The sequence below is a fragment of the Bos indicus genome, chromosome 12 (assembly GCF_029378745.1).
Source record: "Bos indicus isolate NIAB-ARS_2022 breed Sahiwal x Tharparkar chromosome 12, NIAB-ARS_B.indTharparkar_mat_pri_1.0, whole genome shotgun sequence".
Lineage (NCBI taxonomy): Eukaryota > Metazoa > Chordata > Mammalia > Artiodactyla > Bovidae > Bos > Bos indicus.
The window spans coordinates 21587589-21615057 of NC_091771.1; the positions used below are offsets into that span (position 1 = coordinate 21587589).

Genomic DNA, 27469 nt, shown 5'->3' on the forward strand with positions numbered 1-27469 from the left:
TATAAAATTATTAATCACTGTGCTATACACCTGAAAGTAATATAATGTTGTAAATCAATTATACTTCAATTAAAAAATCCTATATGTCTGGACTTCAGAATTACTCATTGAGATTTTTCTTCTCTCTTGGCCAGTTATTTAACCACTCACCAACTTGAATTTATGGTGGGAAGTGTGTAGCGCTAAGGAAGAAATTAACTGGTTACTGGTGCAATCAGTTGGTGTCTAGACAAAGATAAAATGAAAAATATAGGGGTGACTCATGAATACAAATGGTTCTTCAACTTACCCATGAATTTCCTTTTTCTGTGTCTTTTCATCATGGGCCATCAATGAAGAGTTCACTCTGCTACTTAATTAAATGATGTGTCTGCATATTAATTATATTTTCTGCAATGAGGCTGCCTAGGACTGGGGCAAAATTTGAGAAGATTGAGTAAGACAAGCATTTCCTTCTTCTTACAAACAGAAACTGTTAGTTTGGTTTTTAAGTGACAAATGTTTCTTTATAGATTTGTGTGGCATTTGCAATAGTCCCTGTGTGAGAGACACTGGTGTTTCAGACTAGGGGGATGGTACTAGATTTTGGAGTAAGACTTGGAATTGGTGCTTGGCTATGGTATCTAAGTGGGCTTCCCTGGTGGCTCAGTTGGTAAAGAATCTGTCTGTATATCGAACCCAGGTTCGATATCTGAGTTGGAAAGATCTCCTGGAGAAGAGACAGACAACCCACTCCAGTGTTCTTGCTTGGAGAATCCCATGGACAGAGGAACCTGGTGGGCTACAGTCAATGGGGTTGCAAAGAGTCAGACACGACTGAGCAACTAACACACACACACTTTGGCATTTCATATACACTGGACACTTGGTGAAATATTAAGCCACTTTAAATTTTAGATCATTTATCTGTAAACTAGTAATGTTATCTACAATATCTACTGAGTGTTATACAATAAAACTAAAAATAAAAGTAGAATAAAATGTAAATGCTCTTAAAACTCTGAAGCACCATAAATAAATTTTATACTAAAAACTAAAAAAGCAACAAAGGTCAATTTTTAGGAAAATCAGAAAATACAGACAAGCAATAAATCCTCCATAAATAGGCATTCTTATTTTTTAATAGATGCTCTTCAAGATTCTTTAGGCTTACGAATTATTTATTTATGGATATACATTGTTTAAAAATAACCTTGTTACTTAGTGATATATCATGAGTATATTTCCATGCATTTGCGTTTACACCATTATATATTTATTGATTTCTAAACTTGCAACCTTCCTTTTGACAGCTGTGTAATAATTCATGGTAAACGTTTAAACTGTTATTTAAATTGTCAGATATTTCTGGACATTTAAGCTGTTTAGGACATTTACTATTACAAAAAATGACTAATTTTGAGACCAAATCTCTGTATATTTTATTTCTTTAAAATAAAAATCCTCCTCATTGGAAATTCTATGTCAAGGGAAATGTTTGTGAGGCTATTGATTTCAACGTGCCTTTCCACACGAAGATGCAGTGTACTCTTTTTCTCCCTTCCCACACTAGCCCAGTGATCTCTTCAATGTCAGGGAATGTTTGTTCTAATGCTCATTTGACATTGTTTTTGTTTATATTTATTTTCATAGAACTTTTATTTCATTGTCTTCAATCTGCCTTTGCCCAATTAAAATTGGGGTGTTTATCACTGCCATTGGATAGAAAAGTTAAATATATCACTTTTATATCACAAAAAGGGCAAGTAGCTTTTCCCATTTTGTCTAGATTTTCACTCTATAGAAGTTTATAATCCTCACACAGTCAAATATATCTATACCTTTCTTTATTATTTATGCTTTAAGCATCAGAAAGTCTTTCTCTACCTATGATTCTAATATAGTCTCCAAAATTTCATTTGTTTTGAATTTATTTTCTACATTAAAGTAAAACATCTGCCCAGAATTTCTTTTCTATTAAGTATAAAATGTAAGAATCTGTTTTTCTCCCAAGTGAGTACTTCATTATCTCAGCATCAAAACTGTACCTCCCTCCATTGTCCTTGCCCTAATTTAATGATCCTTATTGCAATTATCACCTTATAAAAATAAAAATAGAATAATATGTAAGTGCTTTTAAAACGCTAAAGCACCATAAATACATTTTACACTAAAAACCAAAAATCAAACAGCAAAATTTAATTATTAGGAAAATCAGAAAATATAGACAAGCAATAAATAGGCATTCTTAATTTTTAATAGATGCCCTTCAAGGTTCTTCAGACTTATAAATTTTTTGTTTATGGGTATAGTATCACACTTACATTGTTTTAGAAATAATCTTATTACTTAGTGACATATCATGAATATATTTATTATATTATGGTCTGCACGAGACAGAATGCAAACATCCTGATGGAAGAAAATCTTGTCCATTTTAACTGCTGTATCTCCAGTGCTTCCAACGGTGCCATGGCACGTAGTAGGCACTCACTGAGTTTGGTTGAATGAATGAACCCATTATTGAAAAAAATTTATATCTTGTTCAATGACTTTCAAATCCATCTCTATTATATTCTTTACTTTGAGTCTTTCCAGAATCTGTTTTATTTGCTTTTTCCAGCCTTTTGAGTTCAGCACACTTCACACATTATGATGTAATTTACAGAGAACCAAAACATTTTTTAAAAACCTAAGTTCCATCTTTTCCTCCTCTGCTTTTCTGATTTTGTTGTCTCAGATGACATCAACCTTTGCTCCCCAAGCCTGGGTAGGGGAGATGAGTGCTGATGGAGAAGGGAGAAATTAGAGGGAATGGGGAGATCTTACCACTCAGCTTAGCCTCAGAGCATCCATCTGTGGCCCATTTTGCCAGTGCCCCAGTTCTGTGCAGCCTCCATCCTCTCCCTTCTCTGGTCTTGGGCACAGACTGTGAGCATTGCTTTGGGATCAAATCCCACTGGGGGTGGATTGGGCTCTCATGTGGGAGGCTTTAGCAGGGCAAGAAATTGTTCCCTGATGGCTACCTTGTCTGCTGCCATATGGTAAAATGAAGCCTAATTGCTAGTGCTATAGAACTGTCTCCTTCTCCTACTAACAGAAGGAGCCCGGCCTCTAGGGTGTTTCTCCTTTGAAGTGCATCTTATTAAAATTCCTTACCCCCATAGTGCACTTGCCACCCCCAATGTGAGTCTCATTAGTGTTTAACTGTCATATTCATGGGGTGGCTTGTTTCAAGAAATAAATATTACAAGAGGAGAGCTTCCCTGAAGTCCCTTATTCTATTGCTACAGAACAGGTCTGGCCATGGTTTGATGACTTGCGCAGGATCCCACAGCTCGCTCATGGGAGGCTGAGCTTATACCATTCCCTTCTGTTTCCATGCGATGTTGCTTTAGTTGATGACCCCAGGCTTAATCTTACCGTAAAGTTGGGGTTAGAGCTTTATGGTCAAGAGAAGTGTTGCTAAACATTCAAAGTTTAGTGTTTTATTCACATATATTCTATATAGGAAAGTAAAAGAAAAAATCAGGAAACATTTTTAGTTGTGTCTGATTCTTTGCAACCCCATGGATGGTAGCCCCACCAGACTCCTCTATCCATGGGATTTCCCAGGCAAGAATACTGGAGTGAGTTGCCATTTCCTTCTCCAGAGGATCTTCCCGACCCAGGGATTGAACCCGAGTCTCCTGCACTGGCAGGCAGGTTCTCTGCCACTGAGCCCCCAGGGAAGGCCATAGTTATTAATAAGCATTTTGTTGGGCAATTTCTAGGTACTTTAAAGATTATATTTGTTAATATAAAGGCCTTTGTTGGTTAAATTCATACTACATGTTAGGAGAAACTGATACACTTGAAAAATAATTTCCTGAAAAATAATTTCAGATAAGCTCTGAAATCTTATTTTTACTTCCATTTGCAGTAGCAAGATAAAGAGAATTGTGTACTTAATTATATCATCCTTCACTTTCAGGTATGTGAGACTCTAGAGATGGAAGTAATTAAAGATGTATTACATTTAATATCAATATTTTTTATGGCAAAAGATCTGGGAGGGGGAAAGGCACCTCCACTGTCAATATGTTGCTAAATACCTTTGTGCCCCATTTAATGCAATCTAATTTATCTTGGAATTTTAATTGAAGTGGAATATTAAGAATTGCAAAAGAAATGGTATTTACCCAAGTCTAATAGTAATGCGTTAACATGTCTTTTTCTACCTGTAAAAGTCAAAATAATGAAACATGCATTTCAAAATTCTATAATTATAAGGAAAGTGTTTTAGTAAATATTCATCTAGAATTACTCCTTAATTCTGGATTCGTTTTACTTAGATGGTTCATTTCTACATGATAGTAAGATTTCATACTGTGTTACAGATTCACACAACATACTTACTTCCTTTTAAAGCAATAATATTTTAATTTGCATTACAATTGTGAAAAAGTGCCTTGGAGATTATCTTCACAGGTTATGCAAATAGTATAATCAACTTATGGACAATGGGTTTAGCATATATAAGAGAAAGGCTTAGGAGGTACTTTATAATTCAATCATGTATGTATTTATGGAATTGAATTCCTTCTTACATGCCCAGAACCATCCATTAACATGTAATCAACAGGCTCCTCTATGTAATTCTCCAAGCAAGAATACTAGAGTGGGTAGCCATTCCCTTCTCCATGGGGTCTTCCCAACTCAGGGGCTGAACTTGAGTCTCCTGTATTGCAGGCAGATTTCTTTACCACTGAGCCAGTGTAGTTTCCCTGTTTTGTCTTGGAGTGTCAGTCTGATGTGTCTATTATAAAAGGGCACAATACCATGAAGTGGTTTAGTGGAAATTTATTTTCCTAATGACTGCTTCTATTGAGTGAAAACAGAGTCATTTATTTATTTTTTGAAAATAGAAATAATGTTTTTATTTTTTTTTAACTTTTTATTTTGTGCTGGAGTATGGCTGATTAGGGCTTCCAAAGTGGCACAGGTGGTAAAGAACACGCCTACCAAGCCAGGAGATGTAAGAGACTAAGGTTCCATCCCTGGGTCGGGAAGATCCCTAGAGGAGGGCATGGTAGCCCACTCCAGTATTCTTGCCTGGAGAATCCTATGGACCGAGGAGCCTGGCAGGCTACAGTCTGCAGCATAGCACAGAGTTGGACATGACTGAGGTGACTTAGCATACACACATAGCCAATTAACAATGATGCATTTTGTATTGGGGTATAACCAATTAACAATTTCGTGATAGTTTCAGGTGAACAGTGAAGGGACTCAGTCATACACATACATGTATCCATTCTCCCCCAAACTCCCCTCGCATCCAAGCTGCCACATAACATTGAGCAGAGTTCCCTGTGCTGTACAGTAGGTCCTTGTTGGTTATGCATTTTAAACATAGCAGTGTGTATGTATCCATCCCAAACTCCCTAACTCTCCCTTTCCCCCATCCTCCCCTCTTAGTTCAGTTCAGTTCAGTTGCTCAGTCATGTCCAACTCTTTGCGACCCCATGGACTGTAGCACAGCAGACTTCCCTGTCCATCACCAACTCCCGGAACTTGCTCAAACTCATGTTCATCCAGTCAGTGATGCCACCCAGCCGTCTCATCCTCTGTCATCCCCTTCTCCTCCTGGCTTCAATCTTTCCCAGCATCAGGGCCTTTTCCAATGAATTGGTTCTTTGCATTGGGTGGCCGAAGTATTGGAATTTCCGCTTCAGCATCAGTCCTTCCAATGAATATTCAGGACTGATTTCATTTAGGAGGGACTAGTTGGATCTCCTTGCAGTCCAAGGGACTGTCAAGAGTCTTCTCCAACACCACAGTTCAAAAGCATCAAAAGCATCCTTCCCCCTAGGCAACCATAACTTCATTCAGAGTAATTTGAGACTTTAAAGCAGAGCATTTCTCCCTACTACCGAACAGTTTAATTTGGAATAATAACATTTTGATATCAGATCATTGGGCTGAAATTAGTCTGTGGGTGTAAAAACCACTTTATCCTTATTCAGTCTATTTGTTTGTTATAGAATATTTGCAATCTTGCTGATCTTTCTGGACATGGCCCTCATCATCAAAGACGTAATTTTCCTTAGTGGCACGACACAGATTTCTTTGGAATCTCGTTCAGTTTCTTTTGTTATTGCTTTTTTTTTTTTCATGGATGTTTCTCTTCGAGTGTTTATAGAAGGGTAAGTTTTATTCGTTTTTTAAAAAACACATAGAACTATTTTGTGCTATAAGAGGCATCCCCAAGTAATTAGCAAGTCAATGCAACCAAATATGCCCCTCTTTGTCAAACTAAATCTCTCTGAAGCATTGAGAAATAAGAGAAACAATAGTCCAAATCCCAATTTCTACTATATTTTGCTTTAATATTATGGTTGCAACTGGCACTCTAGTCTCTAAACCATGTATTCTAGATGGTTCCTTTAACAGATAAAGCTAAAGGGTTTGAAGAATGGGGCCAAGCAGCTAGTATGTCTATATGGATATTATTAAGAGGAATATATATATGTGAAGCATAAATATTGGTAGTTTCATGAAGAGTTGAATGTAAATAAAAGCTGTCGTTGTTTAGTCGTGTCTGACTCTTTGGGACTCCATGGACTTCAGTACGCCACGCTTCCCTGTCTTTCACTATATCCCGGAATTTGCTCAGATTCATGGCCATCGAGGCAGTGATGCTATCTAATTCACATCCCATGCCACCCCCTTCTCCTTTTAGCCTTCAATCTTTCCCAGCATCAGCTGACAGTGTATTAAATACCAGGTAATAGATCACGAATAGTTCCCTACCTCAGCTGAAATAGAAACTTGTGGGAAGGTCCCCAAAGAGCTGAGGGACACACATCCCAGTGCGGGGCGGCGCTCAGGAGAGAGGCAGCAACTAGCTTTCTTGGCCTCTGGCTTCCTGAGAAGGTGGGAATGCAGCCTCGGAGCCCCAGCCCCACTTCACCAGAACATTTGGAACACACTTGTCTCCTCTCTAGCTGAACCCTCTGCCCTCAAATCTCTGGTCTTAGGACAGTTGCCCACTCCCATGTTACCCCAGCCTAAAAGAGGCTACCCCAGCATTGCAAGAGGCTTTTTCTGGAGCCTCATTGCCTGTGGCTGAAGGAGCCAGTGTTGGGGAGGAGGTGCAGACACCAGAAGATCCCCTCTGCACAGAGGAAGCCACACCAGCCCACTGGGACCCCACTGTGGGTACAAAGCCAGGGATGAGTCTGCTGGCCAAAGCAGTGGATGTGTCTTCCTCTCACAGGCTCCTCTTGTGCCCTCTTCACAGTCTGTTTTTCTAGGGCTGTGACATGGTCAGCTTTCATTGCCTGATATCTCAACCCACCATCTCATCTTTCTCTCCCACCTGTTGTGAAGATAGGGCTTGCCTCTTGTTCAGTGGTTTGGTTATACCTCTTACTGTACTTATGTTGCAATATGGATGCTTTTGTCATATGTAAATCTAAAATAATGAGTATGAATATGTTTTCTCTTAGTCTGGTAAATGTACTTTCAGTCATTCATTAAAGCAGAATTAAGGCAGGGGGAATGAGTCAAATAAATTTATCCTCTTAAAATATCCTGATTTCTTTGGGGAAGCATCAGCTTGTATTTTTTGTTTGTTTGTTTTTATTATAGGATACGACCATATTTTTCTGATATATTTAACTCCTTAGATGCTGCCATTATTATTGTGACTCTACTGGTTGATATCACTTATCTTTTGTATGACTCTATACTTGCTAAAATTTTCCCCAGGTAAGAAACATGTGCTTTGTCTCTCAAAGTTTTTCTTTTTAAAAAACTAGTATCTGTGACTTTCATTTTATGTAATCTTTTTTAAACTCTAAATGTGCTGATTCTGTTCTAAATATGCTGGCAAATGAAATGTTTAGATAAATTTCCACACACTTGTAAACAAAAGGATGGTGGTGTTTAGGGCCCAGCAAAAGGTGGTAACTTCCACTGAATGAAGAAGATGGTGCCTCCAAAAAAAGAAACTGGGGACTTGCCTCTTGTCTTAACTTGAACTTTCCACTAAGTTTCCACTTGTGCCTCAACCACAGATTTCTCACATGTGAAATTCCTGGGTTATTCCTATAACCTAGAGAGGACTGGTTTGAGTTGATGCAAAATTTGAGTGACTTCTATGATGATTCTCTAAAAAGGAACAAGTGGAACAGAAAACCAGGTGACTTGGGTAGCAGCACAGACGTGGGATTTTTGCAGTATAGTCGACATGATGTGAACTTCCAGATGTTCAAGCTGGTTTTAGAAAAGGCAGAGGAACCAGAGATCAAATTGCCAACATCCGCTGGATCATCGAAAAAGCAAGAGAGCTCCAGAAAAACATCTATTTCTGCTTTATTGACTATGCCAAAGCCTTTGACTGTGTGGATCACAATAAACTGTGGAAAATTCTGAAAGAGATGGGCATACCAGACCACCTGACCTGCCTCTTGAGAAACCTATATGCAGGTCAGGAAGCAACAGTTAGAACTGGACATGAAACAACAGACTGGCTCCAGATAGGAAAAGGAGTACGTCAAGGCTGTATATTGTCACCCTGCTTATTTAACTTCTATGCAGAGTACATCATGAGAATCGCTGGGCTGGATGAAGCACAAGCTGGAATCAAGATTGCCGGGAGAAATATCAATAACCTCAGATATACAGAAGACACCACCCTTATGGCAGAAAGTGAAGAGGAACTAAAAAGCCTCTTGATGAAAGTCAAAGAGGAGAGTGAAAAAGTTGGCTTAAAGCTCAATATTCGGAAAACTAAGATCATGGCATCTGGTCCCATCACTTCATGGCAAATAGATGGGGAAACAATGGAAACAGTGTCAGACTTTATTTTTTGGGGCTCCAAAATCACTGCAGATGGTGATTACAGCCATGAAATTAAAAGACGCTTACTCCTTGGAAGGAAAGTTATGTCCAAACTAGATAGCATATTGAAAAGCAGAGACAGTACTTTGCCAACAAAGGTCCATCTAGTCAAGGCTATGGTTTTTCCAGTGGTCATGTATGGATGTGAGAGTTGGACAGTGAAGAAAGCTGAGTGCCAAAGAATTGATTCTTTTGAACTGTGGTGTTGGAGAAGACTCTTCCAAGTCCCTTGGACTGCAAGGAGATCCAACCAGTCCATCCTAAAGGAGATCGGTCCTGGGTGTTCATTGGAAGAACTGATGCTGAAGCTGAAACTCCAATCCTTTGTCCACCTCATGCAAAGAGTTGACTCATTGGAAAAGACCCTGATGCTGGGAGGGGCAGGAGGAGAAGGGGACGACAGAGGATGAGATGGCTGGATGGCATCACCGACTCGATGCACATGAGTTTGAGTGAACTCTGGGAGTTGGTGATGGACAGGGAGGCCTGGCGTGCTGTGATTCATGGGGTCACAAAGAGTCAGACACGACTGAACTGAACTGAACTGACATGATGTAAGCTGAGGCGAAGTTAGAACTGTTAGAGATCAAACAAAAATGTGTGAGAGACCAATGGCTTTTTTCTTTTTCCTCCTCTTTCTACTGTGGCAGCGAGAAAAAGAATAAAAGTGTTCTGGGATGTGGCTGTTGGGTGATTCACTGGGCTTATTCCTGAGTCAAATAGTATACTGCTTTTTTTTTGTACTCTGGTATCTAAGGACTGTCATTCAGGTCCCAACAAAATTTAATAAGCTTTTGGAGATTTTCTTAAAATAGCCAAAGCCAGTGTAGTCCTTAGACAGGCAATGTCAGGATCAGTGAAGAGTTTATCAGAAGTACAAGAACAATACCACCTCAGGGCCCACTCTCGACCTACTGAATCAGTGTGCATGCTCAAGTTAGAGAAGCGCTAGCCCAAACCATTACTTCTCTGCCATCATGTTTTCTCCTGATGGTAGAAGACACACTTGGAAAGTAATCTGCTGCCTGTGTGATGTATGTTCACAGCTCTAGTGAGCCCCTGTTACTCATGGGAGTGACAGAGATGAACAGGAATTCTCTTTCGATGGGAAAAAGATGGAAAAATACTTGTCTTAAATCTACTGAAGTTAAACCTACACATTCTGTGACTTTTTCTTTAAACCAGAGTTTCCTCAACCCAGCACTATTGATATTTTGAATTTTGAATTAAAAATTAAAAAAAATTTTTTTTGACTGTGTAGGTTAGTTCTCTAACCAGAAGTTGAACCTAAGCTGCCCTGCAGTGAAAGCACAGTCTTAACCACTGAACTGCCAGGGAAGTCCCAGTATTGGGAGCTGTCCTGTGCATTGGTGCTGACCAGCATCCTTAGCCTCTACCCACTAGATGCAAGTAGCAACACCCCCCACCTCCCCACCCACAGGCTGTTGTGACAACTAGAAATGTCTCTGAACATTGCCGAATATGCCTTGGGTGGGCAGGAGGGAAGCTGGGATGGGGTGGAGGGCGTATGCAAAATTGCCCTTGGTTAAGAGCTGCTGCTCTAGACTTAGTCTATATTGACAAAATCCTCTGTTTCTAAAGCAAAACTGAATCTTTTAAATTTATTGTTAGGTTGAGAATTGTTTTACGACCTGTAAGACTTGTCATTCTGATAAGAGTTTTTCATCTGGCTTATCAAAAAAGACATCTTGAAATGCTAACCAGAAGGATGGTAAGTGGGCGAAATATGCTTACTTTTCAGAAAAAATGTTTGTATTTTGGGGACTACTGTCTAAGGTTTTAGATATCTATATATTGTTCTTTTTTTTAATGTTGGTTTATGTATTACAAGTGAATGACTGTTATAAACTCTTAGGTTTCAGGAAACAAACGGCGGTACAAGAAGGATGGATTTGACTTAGACCTCACTTATGTTACTGGTTTGTGAAGTTTATCTGTTGATTGCCTATATTAACACCACATTTTTCGTGTGTGTGAGTAATTATATGTTTAGTTTTTGCCCTAAGCCGTGTTCTTGCAAAGCATTCTTTGTCCATAAAGACTTCTGCCACTATGGTAGTGACATACTTGGAGTGTAACCCTGACAATGGAAAAATCTCAATTTTCATCTCAAATCAGGGCTACTTGGTTATAGTATGAAAGTTGCATGGGTTTTCAGCTGAAGTCATTTGTTTGGTTTAGAACTTATTAAGTTTTAGGAGTTATCCTTGGTCTTGAGGTTTTCAGAGAAACCTCTTCTCTTGCTGGAACCCTAGGATGAGGTCATTGCTTTTGGGTCTCAGGTTTCTGAGTCAAGGGAACACTGGAAAACATCCCAGGAGTTCCTAACGTTGTTGGAGCCCAGATCTCTCATTTTCCTTTGGTGTTTAAGAAACCAATTCCGACCACAGAGGGTGCTCCAGACTAAAGTTATTGCTTAATTCTTCAACCATTTGAACAGACAAATCTGTTGCTTAAGTCTTGAACCATTTGAGTCTTGGGAACATTAAGTGTAATGATCAAAATAGTGAATACTTTCATATGTTATGCTGATTATGCTGAGGGTTAGTTAGCTTTTTCTTTGGTCATTCTCAATCCTGAAAATTCTTTTCTATGGAGAAGGAGTCTGATTACATGTAAATTGAGTTCTCATGTGTTGCTTCACATCTATAAGATTTGTAATAGTGACTGTTTTGACTTCCAGAGCGTATTATTGCCATGTCATTCCCATCTTCTGGAAAGCAGTCTTTCTACAGGAATCCCATTAAGGTAAAGGTTTTTATCTAACAGAAGCTCACATTTCTCAGCAAACACAGACTCTGGAGTCATAAGATAACCTTGGCCCAGAGACAGCAGTACTCTCCTGAAAATGTACTCTTTCAGATAAAAAAAAAATTATCATGGGTTGTTATCTGTTAGCTTTTGCTGTGTTATGAATTGCCCCAAAACTTCAGTGACTTCCAATAGCAAACAGCTCGTGATAATGTGGTTGGTAAATGTGAGTTGGGCTTAACTGGCTGGCTCTGCCAATCAGGAATTGGCTTCACTAATCTTGGCGGAGCTAACTTACGCATCTGTGGGCAGCACCTGGGCATCTGAGGACTGGCTAGTCTAAGATGGCATGCCCGGAAGCTCCATGTGATTCTCATTCTCCAACAGGTTAGCTCAGGCTTGTTCGCATAAAGCAGTGGCAAGGACCTCGTTATTATCCAGCCAAAGAATGCTGAACCTCCAAAGGCCCAGGCACCAAACTAGTGTAATGTGGCTTCTACCTTATTCTATCAGACGAGCCAACTACAAACCCAGTTCAGATTCAGACAGACAACAGATACCATCTCTGTTGTATCTGTGGGGAATTGTGGCCATTTTTCATGGTCTGTCATAGAGGGAAAGATGGAGAATTCTTTAAAAATATCTGTTCTTAGGTTGAGATCCTAAATTACAGTGGATACATACTGCTTCAGGTTCTATAGGTTAAATAAGTTCAAACATCAAATGATGTTTACTATGAAATTCTAGTTAAAAGTAATTGTTTAAGAAGTTTTCATATGTGTGTGGATGTGTATGCGCGCATGCTCAGTTGCTTCAGTCGTGTCCAACTCTTTGCAACCCCATGGAGTATAGCCCATTGGGCTCCTCTGTCCTTGGGATTCTCCAGACAAGAATACTAGAGTGGGTTGCCATGCCTTCCTCCAGGGGATCTTCTTGACCCAGGGACTGAACCTGTGTCTCCTGTGCTGCAGGCAGATTCTTTACCCTCTGAGCCACCTGGGAAGCCCTGTGCATGTGTATACATTACTGTATATCCATTTGTTATATCTCAGTAAAATGTAATTATGTATGTAAATGTGTGTATGTCTATGTATCAGTGTACCTATATACATGTGGGTATGTTATTATACTTTGAGGCAAACAAATATTGTAAATTGCACTTGCCTTAAATGTGTATCTTGATTAAAATTATATATAGGTATATATGCATGTAACCAACACCCCTATCAAAATGTGGAACACTTGTTGCTCTTTTTCAGTCAATACCCTGACATACTGGAGGTAATTACTGTTCTCACTTCTGTCACAACAGATTAGTTCTACTTTTTTTTTAAATTTCACATAAATGAAATCATATACTGTAGCTTTTTATGCTTACAATAAATTCTGTGAGATTTGTCCAGTATTATTGTGGGTACAGTAATATAATAGTTGTACATATAATTATATAAAGTACAGTTCTTTCTAAATAGCATAACATTAATATTTATTGCTTCTGGAATATTGATTGGAAGCCCAAGCATTCAGTTTACTTACAGAAATTATACAATTATACATTGCTTCACAAAAGCAGCCAACACATCACATTCTAAAAATTCAGAAAATTAAAAATTCTAAATACCAAGAGGTGCATCTGAAGAAGCAGCTATAAATTTGGCAGCCATTTGTACACATCTCATGACTTTAAATCTGTGAATATGATATTCAGTCATTTAGGTTGAGTCCATCATTAAAGTAATTTATTAATTTTTCCTGTATACCTGTGTTTCATACATCAATATTTGCATACTCTGGAATATGTTAGAAAGAAATGTATAATATTTACAAATGTGCAGAAAAGCAAGCAAAAACTAAACTGCCCAGTTCGTCTGAGACAATCTTGTGTCAGCTTCATAAGCATATTCCTTCTGCAAAACAGTAAGCTAATGTTTGAACACTATTTCTAAGGTAAAGCACATTTTCTTACAAATAATGAAGTCTTTTTCTCACCACAAAAGTGTGCAAAAAGAATTTTAGTTTGAATAGATCTCTCAGAATGTGTTTAACTTCATAATTTCAACAGGCTTAAGGTTTCCAAGCATTAACAAGGATCAGATTTTAAATTACTTAGAGGAGAATCTGTCTTGAAAAATGTGACTCCTTTGTTACCAACTAGAAAAAGTATCCAATTCATATCTTATCAGTTCAACTCAGTTGCTCAGTCATGTCTGACTCTTTGTGACCCCATGGACGGCGGCACACTAGACCTCCCTGTCCATCACCAACTCCCGGAGCTTGCTCAAACTCATGTCCATTGAGTCGGTGATGCCATCCAACCATCTAGTTCTCTGTCATCCCCTTCTCCTCCTGCCTTCAATCTTTGCTAGCATCAGCGTCTTTTCCAACGAGTCAACTCTTTGCATCAGGTGGCGAAAGTATTGGAGTTTAAGCTTCAGCGTGGTATCTTATAGAAACAGAAAATACAGCATTTCCCCCTCAGAATAATGTGTGTAAATTATATATAATATATATTATATATACTGTATATAATAAATTAGATAATATACAGTTGTATATTTAATTATATACTGATATATTAAAATATTTATCTTAAAATAGTATCTATTTAAATAAAATATACATTATAGTATATATTCAGTTCAGTTCGGGTGCTCAGTCGTGTCCAACTCTTTGCAACCTCATGGACTGCAGCACGCCAGGCCTCCCTGTCCATCACCAACTCCCAGAGTTTACTCAAACTCATGTCCATTGAGTCAGTGAAGACATCCAAGCATCTCATCCTCTCTCATCCCCTTCTCCTCCCGCCTTCAGTCTTTCTCAAAATCAGGGTGTTTTCCAATGAGTGAGTTCTTTGCATCAGGTGGCCAAAGTATTGGAGTTTCAGCTTCAGCATCAGTCCTTCCAATGAACACTCAGGACTGATCTCCTTTAGGATGGACTGGTTGGATCTCCTAAATATATGTTAACATGATATATAAAATTAATATATTAAATATATATCATGTTATATAGTATATAATTATATATCATATATAAATGCATATCAGTTTTATGTAACATTAATATTCCATCTATAAATATTTACTACATATATAGTATACATTTCAACTCTTATAGAAACAGAAAAATATAACAGTTCCCCCTTTATTATAATATATGTATATTTACATATGATTTATTATGTATACTATATAATATAAAATTATAAAACATAATAGTTTTTATATTACATGACATAATTATGTCATTTATATAATATACAAATATACATATATTCTGAATATATTATATGTAATACTATCAGTATATACAAATTTATAATTTATATATTATATAATCACAAAATTATTAATAAAATAATTATACATATTATTTCTTTGCAATGTTCTGTTATATACTATATATATCATATTTATTTTATATAATATGCATGATCGTACATATATATATAACATATAATATGTTACACGTAAATATGGGCTTCCCTGGTGGTTCAAATGGTAAAGAATCTGCCTGCAATGCAGGAGACCTGGGTTTGATCCCCAGTTCAGGAAGATTCCCTGGAGAGAAGGGCATGACAATCCATTCCAGTATTCTTGCCTGGAGAATTCCATGGACAGAGGAGTCTGGCAGGCTGTAGTCCATGAGGTCCCAAAGAGTTGGACATGACTGAACAGCTAACACTTATACTTTTCCACACATAATATACATATATTATTCTAAGGGAGAAAATGTTTTATTTTTGTGTTTCTATAAGAGATGAACATATATGTAATTTATATTTATAGATAAAAACTGTATATAACTACCATGAAGCACTTTAACTCAAATGGTAACTGTGACTATATGGTAACTATGACCAAAATATAAAAACTGCCAGAGCTGTCAGAAGAAGACTGGAAGCTTTTTTGGATACGTATTATCTGAACACAATACTCTCCAAAAGAATTAAGGACTGTAATTATTACTTTCCAGTTAAACACTTTAATTCTAAACTTAAAAAAATCTAAAAATGAGTCGCTGATTTAACCAGATCCTTTCCCACCTTCCAAAAAGTATTTAGTAAACAGGACCCAGTAAAGCTGATATTCATAGTTTTCTACATGAATAACTCTTTCAGAATTTATCCCATGAAGTACTTTATGACCTCCTTTTCTTGTAAAACTAAAACTCCATTTGTTTACATAAAAATTTCAAAGACTGTAAAACTAGAACTCAGTGTGAACTACTGCAAGACTCTAAAGAGTCTTGTTCCTTCGGTTCATCAGTGACTTCTGTGACTTTACAATGATTTCCTGTGGATGATTCTGAGAGAACCTCTCCAGTTCTGCTGGTTTTGGATCCTCCTAGTTCTTCTATTTCATGACAGTTGGAATCCTACTTGCAGGGCCTCTATTTTCACTATCTGCAGAATCTAAGTCTTTCTCATCCTGAGACAGAGGAGATTCTTCTATTGATTATTTTCCACAGAAGTCTCTTCATTTATAGTTAGTTCAGTTCAGTTGCTCAGTCGTGTCCAACTCTTCGAGACCCCATGAATCGCAGCACGCCAGGCCTCCCTGTTCATCACCAACTCCTGGAGTTTACTCAAACTCATGTGCATCAAGTCGGTGATGCCATCCAGCCATCTCATCCTCTGTTGTCCCCTTCTCCTGCCCCCAATCCCTCCCAGCATCAGGGTCTTTTCTAATGAGTCAACTCTTTGCATGAGGTGGCCAAAGGATTGGAGTTTCAGCTTCAACATCAGTCCTTCCAATGAACACTCAGGATTGATCTCCTTCAGAATGGACTGGTTGGATCTCCTTGCAGTCCAAGGAACTCTCAAGAGTCTCCTGCAACACCACAGTTCAAAAGCATCAAGTCTTTGGCACTCAACTTTCTTCACAGTCCAACTCTCACATCCATACATGACCACTGGAAAAACCATAGCCTTCACTAGACGGACCTTTGTTGGCAAAGTAATGTCTCTGCTTTTGAATATGCTGTCTAGGTTGGTCATAACTTTCCTTCCAAGGAGTAAGTGTCTTTCAATTTCATGGCTGCAATCACCATCTGCAGTGATTTTGGAGCCCCAAAAAATAAAGTCTGACACTGTTTCCACTGTTTCTCCATCTGTTTCCCATGGAGTGATGGGACCGGATGCCATAATCTTAGTTTTCTGACTGTTGAGCTTTAAGCCAACTTTTTCACTCCCCTCTTTCACTTTCATCAAGAGGCTTTTTAGTTCCTCTTCACTTTCTGCCATAAGGGTTGTGTCATCTTCATATCTGAGGTTATTGATATTTTTCCTGGCAATCTTGATTCCAGCTTGTGCTTCTTCCAGCCCAGTGTTTCTCATGATGTACTCTGCATAGAAGTTAAATAAGTAGGGTGACAATATACAGCCTTGACATACTCCTTTTCCTATTTGTAACCAGTGTCTTATTCCATATCCAGTTCTAACTGTTGCTTCCTGACCTGCATATAGGTTTCTCAAGAGGCAGGTCAGGTGGTCTGGTATGCCCATCTCTTTCAGAATTTTCCACAGTTTATTGTGATCCACACAGCCAAAGGCTTTGGCATAGTCAATAAAGCAGAAATAGATGTTTTTCTGGAACTCTCTTGCTTTTTCAATGATCCAGCGGATGTTGGCAATTTGATTTCTGGTTCCTCTGCCTTTTCTAAAACTAGCTTGAACATTTGAAAGTTCACTGTTCACGTATTGCTGAAGTCTGGCTTGGAGAATTTTGAGTATTACTAGCGTGTGAGATGAGTGCAATTATGTGGTAGTTTGAGCATTCTTTGGCATTGCCTTTCTTTGGCATTGGAATGAAAACTGACCTTTTCCAGTCCTCTTGGGTTTCTCTTACCTTGGACGTGGGTCATCTCTTCATGGCTGCTCCAGCAAAGCGCAGCTGCTGCTCCTTACCTTGGATGAGGGGTATCTCCTCACGGCCGCCCCTCCTGACCTTGAACGTGGAGTAGCTCCTCTCGGCCCTCCTGCGCCCGTGCAGCCGCCGCTCCTTGGACGTGGGGTTGCTCCTCTCGGGTGCCGCCCCTGACCTCAGGTGTGGGGTAGCTCCTCTTGGCCGCTGCCCCTGATGTCGGACATGAGGTAGCTCCTCTCGGCTGCGGCTGCGCGGTTACACCCCTGACCTTGGGCGAGGGGTAGCTCCTCTTGGCCACGCTTCTGCACGGTCCATCACAGCCGGTGAGCTTCTGCGGGGTCTGACGCTCATTTATAGTTAAGGGATCATCAGATTCTTTTTCTTGATATTTTTTTTTTCTGTTGTTAAAGACTCTCTTCCTCTTCATCCTCTTTGTCTTTATTCTTAGATGAAGCTGGTTCTTCTGTTTCTTCTGCCATAACATGTCCCTAGAAGTTGCTTGGCCATCTCTGACATCGTTTTCTTTGTCATACTTGAGTATTTTTTTAACCTCATGCCCCTCAGCTTCCAGACCATCTTCATTTGGAAGTTTATTTTCTATACGGCTTACTGAGGAATCCTTTGATCCAGATGTCAATCACTGTGGTTTTTGTCTTCATCATGCTATAAGTTGGTCAAAACGTTTGCTGACTGTGCTCTCAGGCAAACCCTTACTACTTCCTCCCTCCCTCTGTTCCACTCCTATTCTTTCTCTTCTCTCTCTCTCTTTCTAATAAGTTTCAGGAGTACAACATTATAATTCAACATCTGTATACACTACAAAGTGATCACTGCCACAAGTCTAGTTGCTATCTATCGCCGTAACAGTTGACCCTCGTTACTTATTTCAGGCACACCCCAAACCCCTTCCCCTCTGGTAACCAGGTAATCTGTTCTCTGTATCTGTGCTTGGTTTCGTTCTCTTTTGTTTGTTCACTTTATTTTTTTAGATTTCACATATGAATGTAATCATACGCCGTTTGTCTTTCTCTGCCTGACAATTTCACTTAGCATAATGCTTGCAGGGCCCATCCATGTTGCAGCAAATGATGGACTTCATTTATGATTGAATAGGAGTGTGTGTGTGTGTGTGTGTGTACACATGTGCTTGTGTGTATCACATCTTTATTCATCCATCGATGGACATTTTTGTTGTTTCCATATCTTGGTTATTGTTAATAATGCTGCAGTGAATGGGGCATGTATCTTTTGGAATTAGTGTTTTTTGTGTTCTTTGGGTATATACCCATAAATAGAATAGCTGGGATCATACGGTAGTTCTAGTCTTAATTTTGGGGGGAATCTCTATGCTTTTTTCCATAGAAGTTACTTCAGTTTACAGTCCTACCAATAGTGTTGAAGGATTCCCTTTTCTCTACATCCTCTCTTAACATTTTTTTATTTCTTATTTTTGATAATAGCTATTCTAACAGGTGTTAGGTTATATCTTGATGTGCATTTTCCTATGGATTAGTGATGTTGAACATTTTTTCATGTGCTTGATGGTCATCTGTATATCTTCTTTGGAAAACTGTTCAGATCCTCTACCCATTTTTTATTGTTTTATTTTTTTTTTCCTTTTATTTTTTTTTTCACTTAACTGACTTTATTTTTTTTTTTTTTTACAGTGTTGTATTGGTTTTGCCATACCTTGACATGAATCTGCCACGGATGTACATGTGTTCCTCATCCTGAACCCCCCTCCCACCTCCCTCCCCATCCCATCCCTCTGGGTCATCCCAGTGCACCAGCCCCGAGCATCCTGTATCATGCATCGAACCTGGACTGGTGATTCATTTCACATATGATAATATACATGTTTCAATTCCATTCTCCCAAATCATCCCACCCTCGCTCTCTCCCACAGAGTCCAAAAGACTGTTCTACACACCTGTGCCTCTTTTGCTGTCGCGCATACAGGGTTATTGTTACCATCTTTCTAAATTCCATATATATGTGTTAGTATACTGCATTGGTGTTTTTCTTTCTGGCTTACTTCACCCTGTATAATCAGCTCCAGTTTCATCCACCTCATTAGAACTGATTCAAATGTATTCTTTTTAATGGCTGAGTAATACTCCATTCTGTATATGCACCACAGTTTTCTTATCCATTCATCTGCTGATGGACATCTAGGTTGCTTCCATGTCCTGGCTATTACAAACAGTGCTGCGATGAACATTGGGGTACACGTGTCTCTTTCAATTCTGGTTTCCTCGGTGTGTATGCCCAGCAGTGGGATTGCTGGGTCATAAGGCAGTTCTATTTCCAGTTTTTTAAGGAATCTCCATGCTGTTCTCCATAGTGGCTGTACTAGTTTGCATTCCCACCAACAGTGTAAGAGGGTTCCCTTTTCTCCACACCCTCTCCAGCATGTATTGCTTATAGATTTTGTTTATTTTTAAATTGTATAGTTCTTAAATTTTGTATATTAACCCTTTACTGGGTATGTGAATTGCAGATGTCTTCACCCATTCAGTTAGGTCGCCTTTTTGTTTTGATAATAGTCTCCATCACTGCACAGGGGTTTTTTCGTTTGACGTAGCCCCATTTGTTTATATTGGCTCGTTTCCCTTGCCTTTGGGGTCAGATCCACAAAAACATTGCTAAGACCAATGTCAGTGAAGTTACCAGCCATGTGTTCTTCTAGGAATTTTATGTTTTCGCATCTTACATTCAAGTCTTTAATCCTTTTTGAGTTACTTTTTGTGTGTAATGTGAGATAATGGCTGCATGTGGCTGTCTAGTTTTCTCAGCACTGTATGTTAAAGAGACCATCCTCTCTGTATATTCTTTGCTCCTTTATCAAAAGTTAATCATCCATATGGGGCTTCCCAGGTGGTGCTAGTGGTAAAGAACCACCTGCCAATGCACGAGACTTAAGAGATGATGCCGGTTTGATCCCTGGTTCAGGAAGACCCCCTAGAGAAGATCCTCTACCCATTTTTAATTGGTTTTCTTTGTTTTTAAGTTGCATAGTTATCCATATATGTGTGGATTTATTTCTGGGCCCTCATCTGTTCCACTGATCTATTGTCTGTTTTTGTGCCAGTACCACACTGTTCTGATGACTACAACTTTGTATTAATAGTCTAAAATCGGGAAGCATGATAAAATCAGCGAGCAATAAAGCTCTCTAGCTTTGTTCTTCTTCCTGACAATTGGCTTTTTAGGATCTTTTGTGGTTCCGTACAAAGTTTAGGCGTACCTGGTGGCTCGGAGGTTAAAGCATCTGCCTGCAATGCAGGTTTGATCCCTGGGTCGGGAAGATCCTCTGGAGAAGGAAATGGCACCCCACTCTAGTACTCTTGCCTGGAGAATCCCATGGACGGAGGAGCCTGGTGGGCTACAGTCCACGGGGTTGCGAAGAGTCAGACACTACTGAGTGACTTCACTTACTTACAAAGTTTAGAACAAATTACAATTCCTTAAAGCTCATTAACCATCTAATGTCCTTATCTGGTAGCTTTAAACAATGTGTATTTATAGTAAAGGCTAATGTGAGTATAAAAGTACAACTTTGTGGGCTATTTGAAAACTCACAAAGGGTTTAGGTATAACTTGGAATGCATTTTATTCATTGAATCTTCCCTGAAAGGTGCTAAGTGAGGGACAAGTGAATAAAAGGTAATAATCACTCTAGGTTAGTGGTAGGGAAGGGTTTATGTTGGTGCACCATGGGCATATATAAGATGTGTGTCCATCTTTTTTAGGAAGTTGTGCGGTTCCTGGATACCAAGCACCCAAACCACTATCAAGTTTACAATCTCTGCAGTATGTACATGACTCCATGTTTTGCTCCTATGATAGAAAATAGGTCACTGCGTGCAAGATGATTTAGTTTTTACATTTCATTTAATCATAAGTATTTGGTGGTAGGAAGTGAATTTAAAAAATCTCCATCTTATGCTGGCCCTATTTGGTAGGAAAAGAAAGCTCAACAGCACAACGTACCCTGTGAGGGAGGCAGGAGACTGGAGGCAGGGACATTTTAGAAAGAGTCAGCTCTTGTGGTTTAGGAAAGTTTTTCTGTTTTTCCTGCCAGCTTGTGTTTGGAAGACAATTCAACAAATGCATGCTCTAACCCACTAGGGATGAGATATGAGGAGACCAGGGCCCTGCATGGAAAAAATAAATCCAAATTCTTGTAGAAAACATTATATCCCAGTTTCGCCTCTTCCTATATAGTAAATGGATATTTTTCAGGAGGCAAATGTTTATTCTGGTGGCCACATTTGCTTCTGCTCTGTGTAACCCTATGATAAAGTAATGAGTAGCCTGCTAGAAAATTACAAGTAAGAAGGACCTATATAGAACATGGAACTCTGCTCAACATTATACAGCAGCCTGGATAGAGGGGAGTTTGGGGGAGAATGGATACATGTGTATGTATGGCTGAGTCCCTTCCCTATTCACCTGAAACTATCAGAGGATTGTTAATTGGCTATACCACAATACAAAATAAAAAGGTGCTTTTAAAAAGAAAATTAAAAGTAAAGCAAACCAAATAATTTGGGCTTATGTTACTCAAGATGGAGAAAGCACTACTATACTTATGTTTCTGAGACCCTTTTGGAGCAGCAGGAGCCAGTCAGAAAGTTCTTTTTAAAAGTAGATAAGGAGTCTCTAAAAAGTATAACTTATTCACACCTTGCTCATTGCTATGGTAATTACAGTTAGTGATATGACTATGCATCATTTATTTCAGGTGAAAGAGCTTATGATCCTAAGTACTTCCATCATAGGGTCCATCGATACTTGATTGATGATCACAACGTCCCCTCTCTGAGGTATGTTTGACGCCAAATTGACTAACAGAAGAGGGTCAAATACATGGGGCTTGGTTTTCTTTGGAAGTATTTTAATTGAACCCAAAATATTTCGTTTGAAATCAGTGAGATGCTGGCGTTCTCCATGGAAGTGAAAGAGTGGATGGCTCAAGACAAGGACAATATCATAGTGGTTCACTGTAAGGGAGGCAAAGGTAAAAACGTTCTTCTTTTTATTTCTCTTTTTCTAAAGAAATTTGAAAATTTTAATAAGGGACATCAACAAGATATGTCCTGCTATGAACCAGTAATAATCACTGTTGACATTTTAAAAAACTAGCTTCAAGACTGAAGGAAGAATGTATAATTATGGCTGATTTGGGTTGTTGCACTACAGAAACCAGTACAACCCTGTAAAGCAATTTTCCTCCAATTAAAAAATACAGTAGATTAAAAAATAAAAAGGCTGCAGGAAGAGAAGGAAAGAGGAAGGAGAGGAAAGAAGGGAAGAGAGAGGAACGAAGTCAACTTACACAAATTCATCCAAAGACTTAAAAAAAGAGTAAGTGCAACTTAATTTTAGTTTATGAAGCCAAAGTTTGAAAACTAAAAGCTGTTCTTTCCCATGACATGGATAGAAAAATTCTTAAGAAAATATTAAGAAACCAGCAATTTATTAAAAAATACTACAGCACAACAAAATTGTGTCTATTCCAGGAATTCAAGGTTAGTTTACTATCAATCCATGTAATCAACCAGATTAATAAAGCTAAAAAATCATATTATTTTAAAGATACAGAAAAAGTTTCTGATAAAATTCAACATTCATTCATTATAAAAACTCTTAGCAGATTAAAGGAATGTCTTAATGTGATAAAAACCACATACCCGCTAAAGTAATTGGTGAGCTATTGAAAGCTTTTCCTTTGAGAGTAGGAGAACAAGGGTGCCTATGATCATCACTACTAATTCAACGCCACATCAAAGGTTCTGGCCAGTGCTAAGGAAAGAAAGGATTGAAAAGGAAAAAATATAGTTCCTTATTTTCATACAATATAATCTTGTGCAATAAAATGTGAAAGAATTTACAGATAAGTTAACAGAATTAATGAAAGATTTTAGTGAAGCTTCATCACACAAGTTTTTGTATGTGTTCATTATTATTTAGTTCAGAATATTTTCTAATTTCCATTGTGTTTATTTCTTAGCCTCATGGGTTATATAGAAATATACTATATTTTCAAACATGAGGATTTTGTAATTGTCTTCTAGTTACTGATTTCTGGTTGTATGTCATTGTGGTCAGAGAACATATGTATTCTTTTTCTTTGAAATTTGTTTCAGTTCAGTTCAGTTGCTCAGTCGTGTCTTACCCCATGAACCATAGCACGCCAGGCCTCCCTGTCCATCACCAACTCCCAGAGTCCACCCAAACCCATGTCCATTGAGTCGGTGATGCCTGTGTCAGTCATCCGGTGTCGTCCCCTTCTCCTCTGCCCTCAATCTTTCCCAGCATCAGGGTCTTTTCCAATGAGTCAACTCTTCGCATCAGGTGGCCAAAGTATTGGAGTTTCAGCTTCAACATCAGTCCTTCCAATGAACACTCAGGACTGATCTCCTTTAGGATGGACTAGTTGGATCTCCTTGCAGTCCAAGGAGTTCAAAAGTCCAACCTCAGTTCAAAAGCATCAATTCTTTGGTGTTCAGCCTTCTTCACAGTCCAACTCTCACATCCATACATGACCACTGGAAAAACCATAGCCTTGACTAGACGGACCTTTGTTGACAAAGTGATGTCTCTGCTTTTTAATATGCTGTCTAGGTTGGTCATAACTTTCCTTCCAAGGAGTAAGCATCTTTAATTTCATGGCTGCAATCACCATCTGCAGTGATTTGGAGCCCAGAAAAATAAAGTCTGACACTGTTTCCACTGTTTCCCCATCTATTTCCCATGAAGTGATGGGACCGGATGCCATGATCTTAGTTTTCTGAATGTTGAGCTTTAAGCCAACTTTTTCACTCTCTTCTTTCACTTTCAGCAAGAGGCTCTTTAGTTCCTCTTCACTTTCTGCCGTAAGGGTGGTGTCATCTTCATATCTGAGGTTTTTGATATTTCTCCTGGCAATCTTGATTCCAGCTTGTGCTTCTTCCAGCCCAGCATTTCTCATGATGTACTCTGCATATAAGTTAAATAAGCAGGGTGACAATATACAGCCTTGACATACTCCTTTTCCTATTTGGAACCAGTGTCTTATTCCATATCCAGTTCTAACTGTTGCTTCCTGACCTGCATACAGGTTTCTCAATAGGCAGGTCAGGTGGTCTGGTATTCCCATCTCTTTCAGAATTTTCTACAGTTTATTGTGATCCACACGGTCAAAGGCTTTGGCATAGTCAATAAAACAAATAGATGTTTTTCTGGAACTCTCTTGCTTTTTCGATGATCCAGCGGATGTTGGCAATTTGATCTCTGGTTCCTCTGCCTTTTCTAAAACCTGCTTTATGGCCCAGAATTTGGTCAATTTTATCAAATGTTTTCTCTGCACTTGAAAAATAAGTGTATTATGCACTGTTCAGGGTTCTATATGTACCCATTAGGTTGTCTGTTCATTGTTTTATTCACATATTCTATATCTTTACTGATATTTTGATTGAATTTTTTGCTTCTTTCCACCCCCACCATTTGCTTGGAAGTCATTTTATATTCCTTAGTAATTACTCTAAAGATTTCAACCTACATCCTTTATTTAGCCATGAGTTTGTTGGGGGTTTTTGTTTGTTTGTTCTTTTAGCATTGACCTTGTATCTTCCTGAACTCTTGTCATCAGTTTTAGGAGTTAGCCTGTAGAGTTACCTGGATTTTTCTAGTCTTCAAATAGTTTGTTCCCTTTTTTTTTTTTTTTTTTTTATCCATATACAGTTTGTTTCTTTTTCTTACAACACTGGCTAAGCCGTGTAGTTCAGTGTTAAAGAGAAACAGCCAATAGTGGACATTTTGTTTAGTTCCTGGCTTTAGAAGGAATGTTATCATCATTTCATCATTAATATGATAAACCTGGTACATATTTTGGTAGATTCTTTTCATCATACTTAAAACTTTTATCCAATAGCAAAAGCTTAGTGAGTGAATATACACCTGTGTTTTAAGTTAAAATACTGAAAACAAATGTAAACCATTTTAATGATTCCTTGCATACCTGAGTTGACTGGATAAGAGGGCGGCTACTCTGTCTATGGCAGCGTGTGTGTGCTTATCCACAGCCACCGGGACATGCATCTACAAAAGTTGTTTTTTGTTTTTTTTTTTTCAAATGGGAATATATAAGGGCTGTGGAGACTCATAGATGTCCAACAAATGTGAAATGTTAACCTAGAGACAGCCAGGTTGTTAACGGTCAGTAGCCTTCTTTCGAAGTTATTGGCTTAGAGTAGTGTTTTTCAAACTATGGATTGAAAAATAAATTTAAACATTCATTTTTTTGAAGGACAGAATAGAAAATAAAGTCTATCTCAAGGTAAAAGGTTAAGTTTGGAATTACATAAAGCAAGTTCAGCGTACGCTAGCTAAGACAAAGTCATAGGTCATTGTAGAAATAATAGAAGCAATGTACTTTTTAACTCACACTTTGTGTGCCTGGACAAAAATATAAATTAGGAAAAAAGCATGAGACTTTGAGCTTGAAATGACATGAAATCAAGTTTTCTTTAAAATGCTACAGGGGTGAAAGCATATATGTGGAATCTAGAAATGGTATAGATGAAGTTATTTGCAAAGCAAAAATAGAGGCACGGACCTAGAGAATAAATGTGTGGACACAAGGTGGGTAAGGGTGGGTAGAATTGGGAGGAATTGGGAGATTGGGATTGACATATACACAGTATTGATACTATGTGTAAAATAGACAACTGATGGGAACCTACTACATAGCACAAGCAACTCTCTCTAATGCTCTGTGATGACCTAAATGGGAGGGAAATCCAAAGGGGGGGGATATATGTGTACATTTCGCTGATTCACTTTGCTGGGCAGTAGAAGCTAACACTACATTGTAAAGCAACTATATGCCAATAAAAATTAATTAATAATAAAGTAAGATGCTACAGGAAGGGCATAGAAAGAAGGAGGGGGAGAAGGATGAGGGAAGAAAAGAAACAAGTAAAACAATCAATAGTTATGGAATCTGGGGCATGGGTGTATGCAGGCTTATTACGCTGTTCTTCCTATTTTAATGTATACTTTACAACACAATAACTAGATAAATAAATAGAAGGAATGGGTATTGCAAATGCTAGGTGGTGGTTTGTGTTCTGTCCATCTTTTTTTTTTTTATAGCTTCTTTTATTTACATTAGTAGAGAAACAGGGTGTATAATTAGCTCTTAATCGGTGAGCATCACTTTAGCTTTAGAGTCCTAGAGCAGAGCCTGTTACTGCAGTCCCCAGGGGTCGTGATTCAAGAACAGCATACACGTACACATGTGTGCACACAGTTAACACAGAACTCTAGGCAGACCTTCAGAACAAGCAGTGTACCGGCTTTGGCTATCTCTGAATTGAAATATTTTGAACCTGTACTTTTGGCATGAAAGAAAATCAATCCACAATGAGCTCTTTAAATACTTTGCAGAGTAGTTTTATATCAAGTGCCCTCAGGAACAACGGTTCATGGACTAACTTCTTTTCTAGGAAGAACTGGAACTATGGTCTGTGCCTACCTTCTTGCCAGTGAGATATTTGCCACTGCGGAGGTATGAAAGATGCTCCTATAAACTCTGTCGTAGGCTTATTGAGTTTGCTAGCTTTAATAGCTCATGGGTAGGATGTTAGGATGATTCCTTAAGTCATGGGTGTGTGTGTTGTTCAGTCGCTATGTTGTATATGACTCTTTGCAACCCCATGAACTGCATCACTCCAGTCTTCACTGTCCCTCACTATCTCCCGGAGTTTGCTCAAACTCATGTCCATTGAGTCATTGTTCATTGTATTTCATGGAATTATTGGAGAGGTGGTTTTAGAACACCTGGCTTGGATACTTTCTTGTTTAATTGGCACTGGTTGGTAACTGACCTCAGTGCCTCTTCCTCTGGCCTGGGATGAGGGTAAAGTTGCTGAGACGCTCACCCTGGGCACAAAATTTAAGGGAATGCCAAAAAT

The 27469-nt window shown here is 38.6% G+C and overlaps 1 protein-coding gene across 1 annotated transcript in view; it reads left to right on the plus strand.

Annotated features, from left to right (window-relative positions):
• Window positions 1-27469, plus strand: part of LOC109566754 (phosphatidylinositol 3,4,5-trisphosphate 3-phosphatase TPTE2-like) — a 61839-nt gene that overhangs the window by 17110 nt on the left and 17260 nt on the right. Inside the window, exons 11-20 of the mRNA XM_070800155.1 lie at window positions 3902-3952; window positions 6006-6167; window positions 7615-7734; window positions 10501-10600; window positions 10745-10808; window positions 11573-11637; window positions 21260-21320; window positions 22255-22336; window positions 22442-22530; window positions 27002-27063. Coding sequence (XP_070656256.1) covers window positions 3902-3952; window positions 6006-6167; window positions 7615-7734; window positions 10501-10600; window positions 10745-10808; window positions 11573-11637; window positions 21260-21320; window positions 22255-22336; window positions 22442-22530; window positions 27002-27063 — 856 coding nt within the window. The remainder of the gene's footprint in view (window positions 1-3901; window positions 3953-6005; window positions 6168-7614; window positions 7735-10500; window positions 10601-10744; window positions 10809-11572; window positions 11638-21259; window positions 21321-22254; window positions 22337-22441; window positions 22531-27001; window positions 27064-27469) is intronic.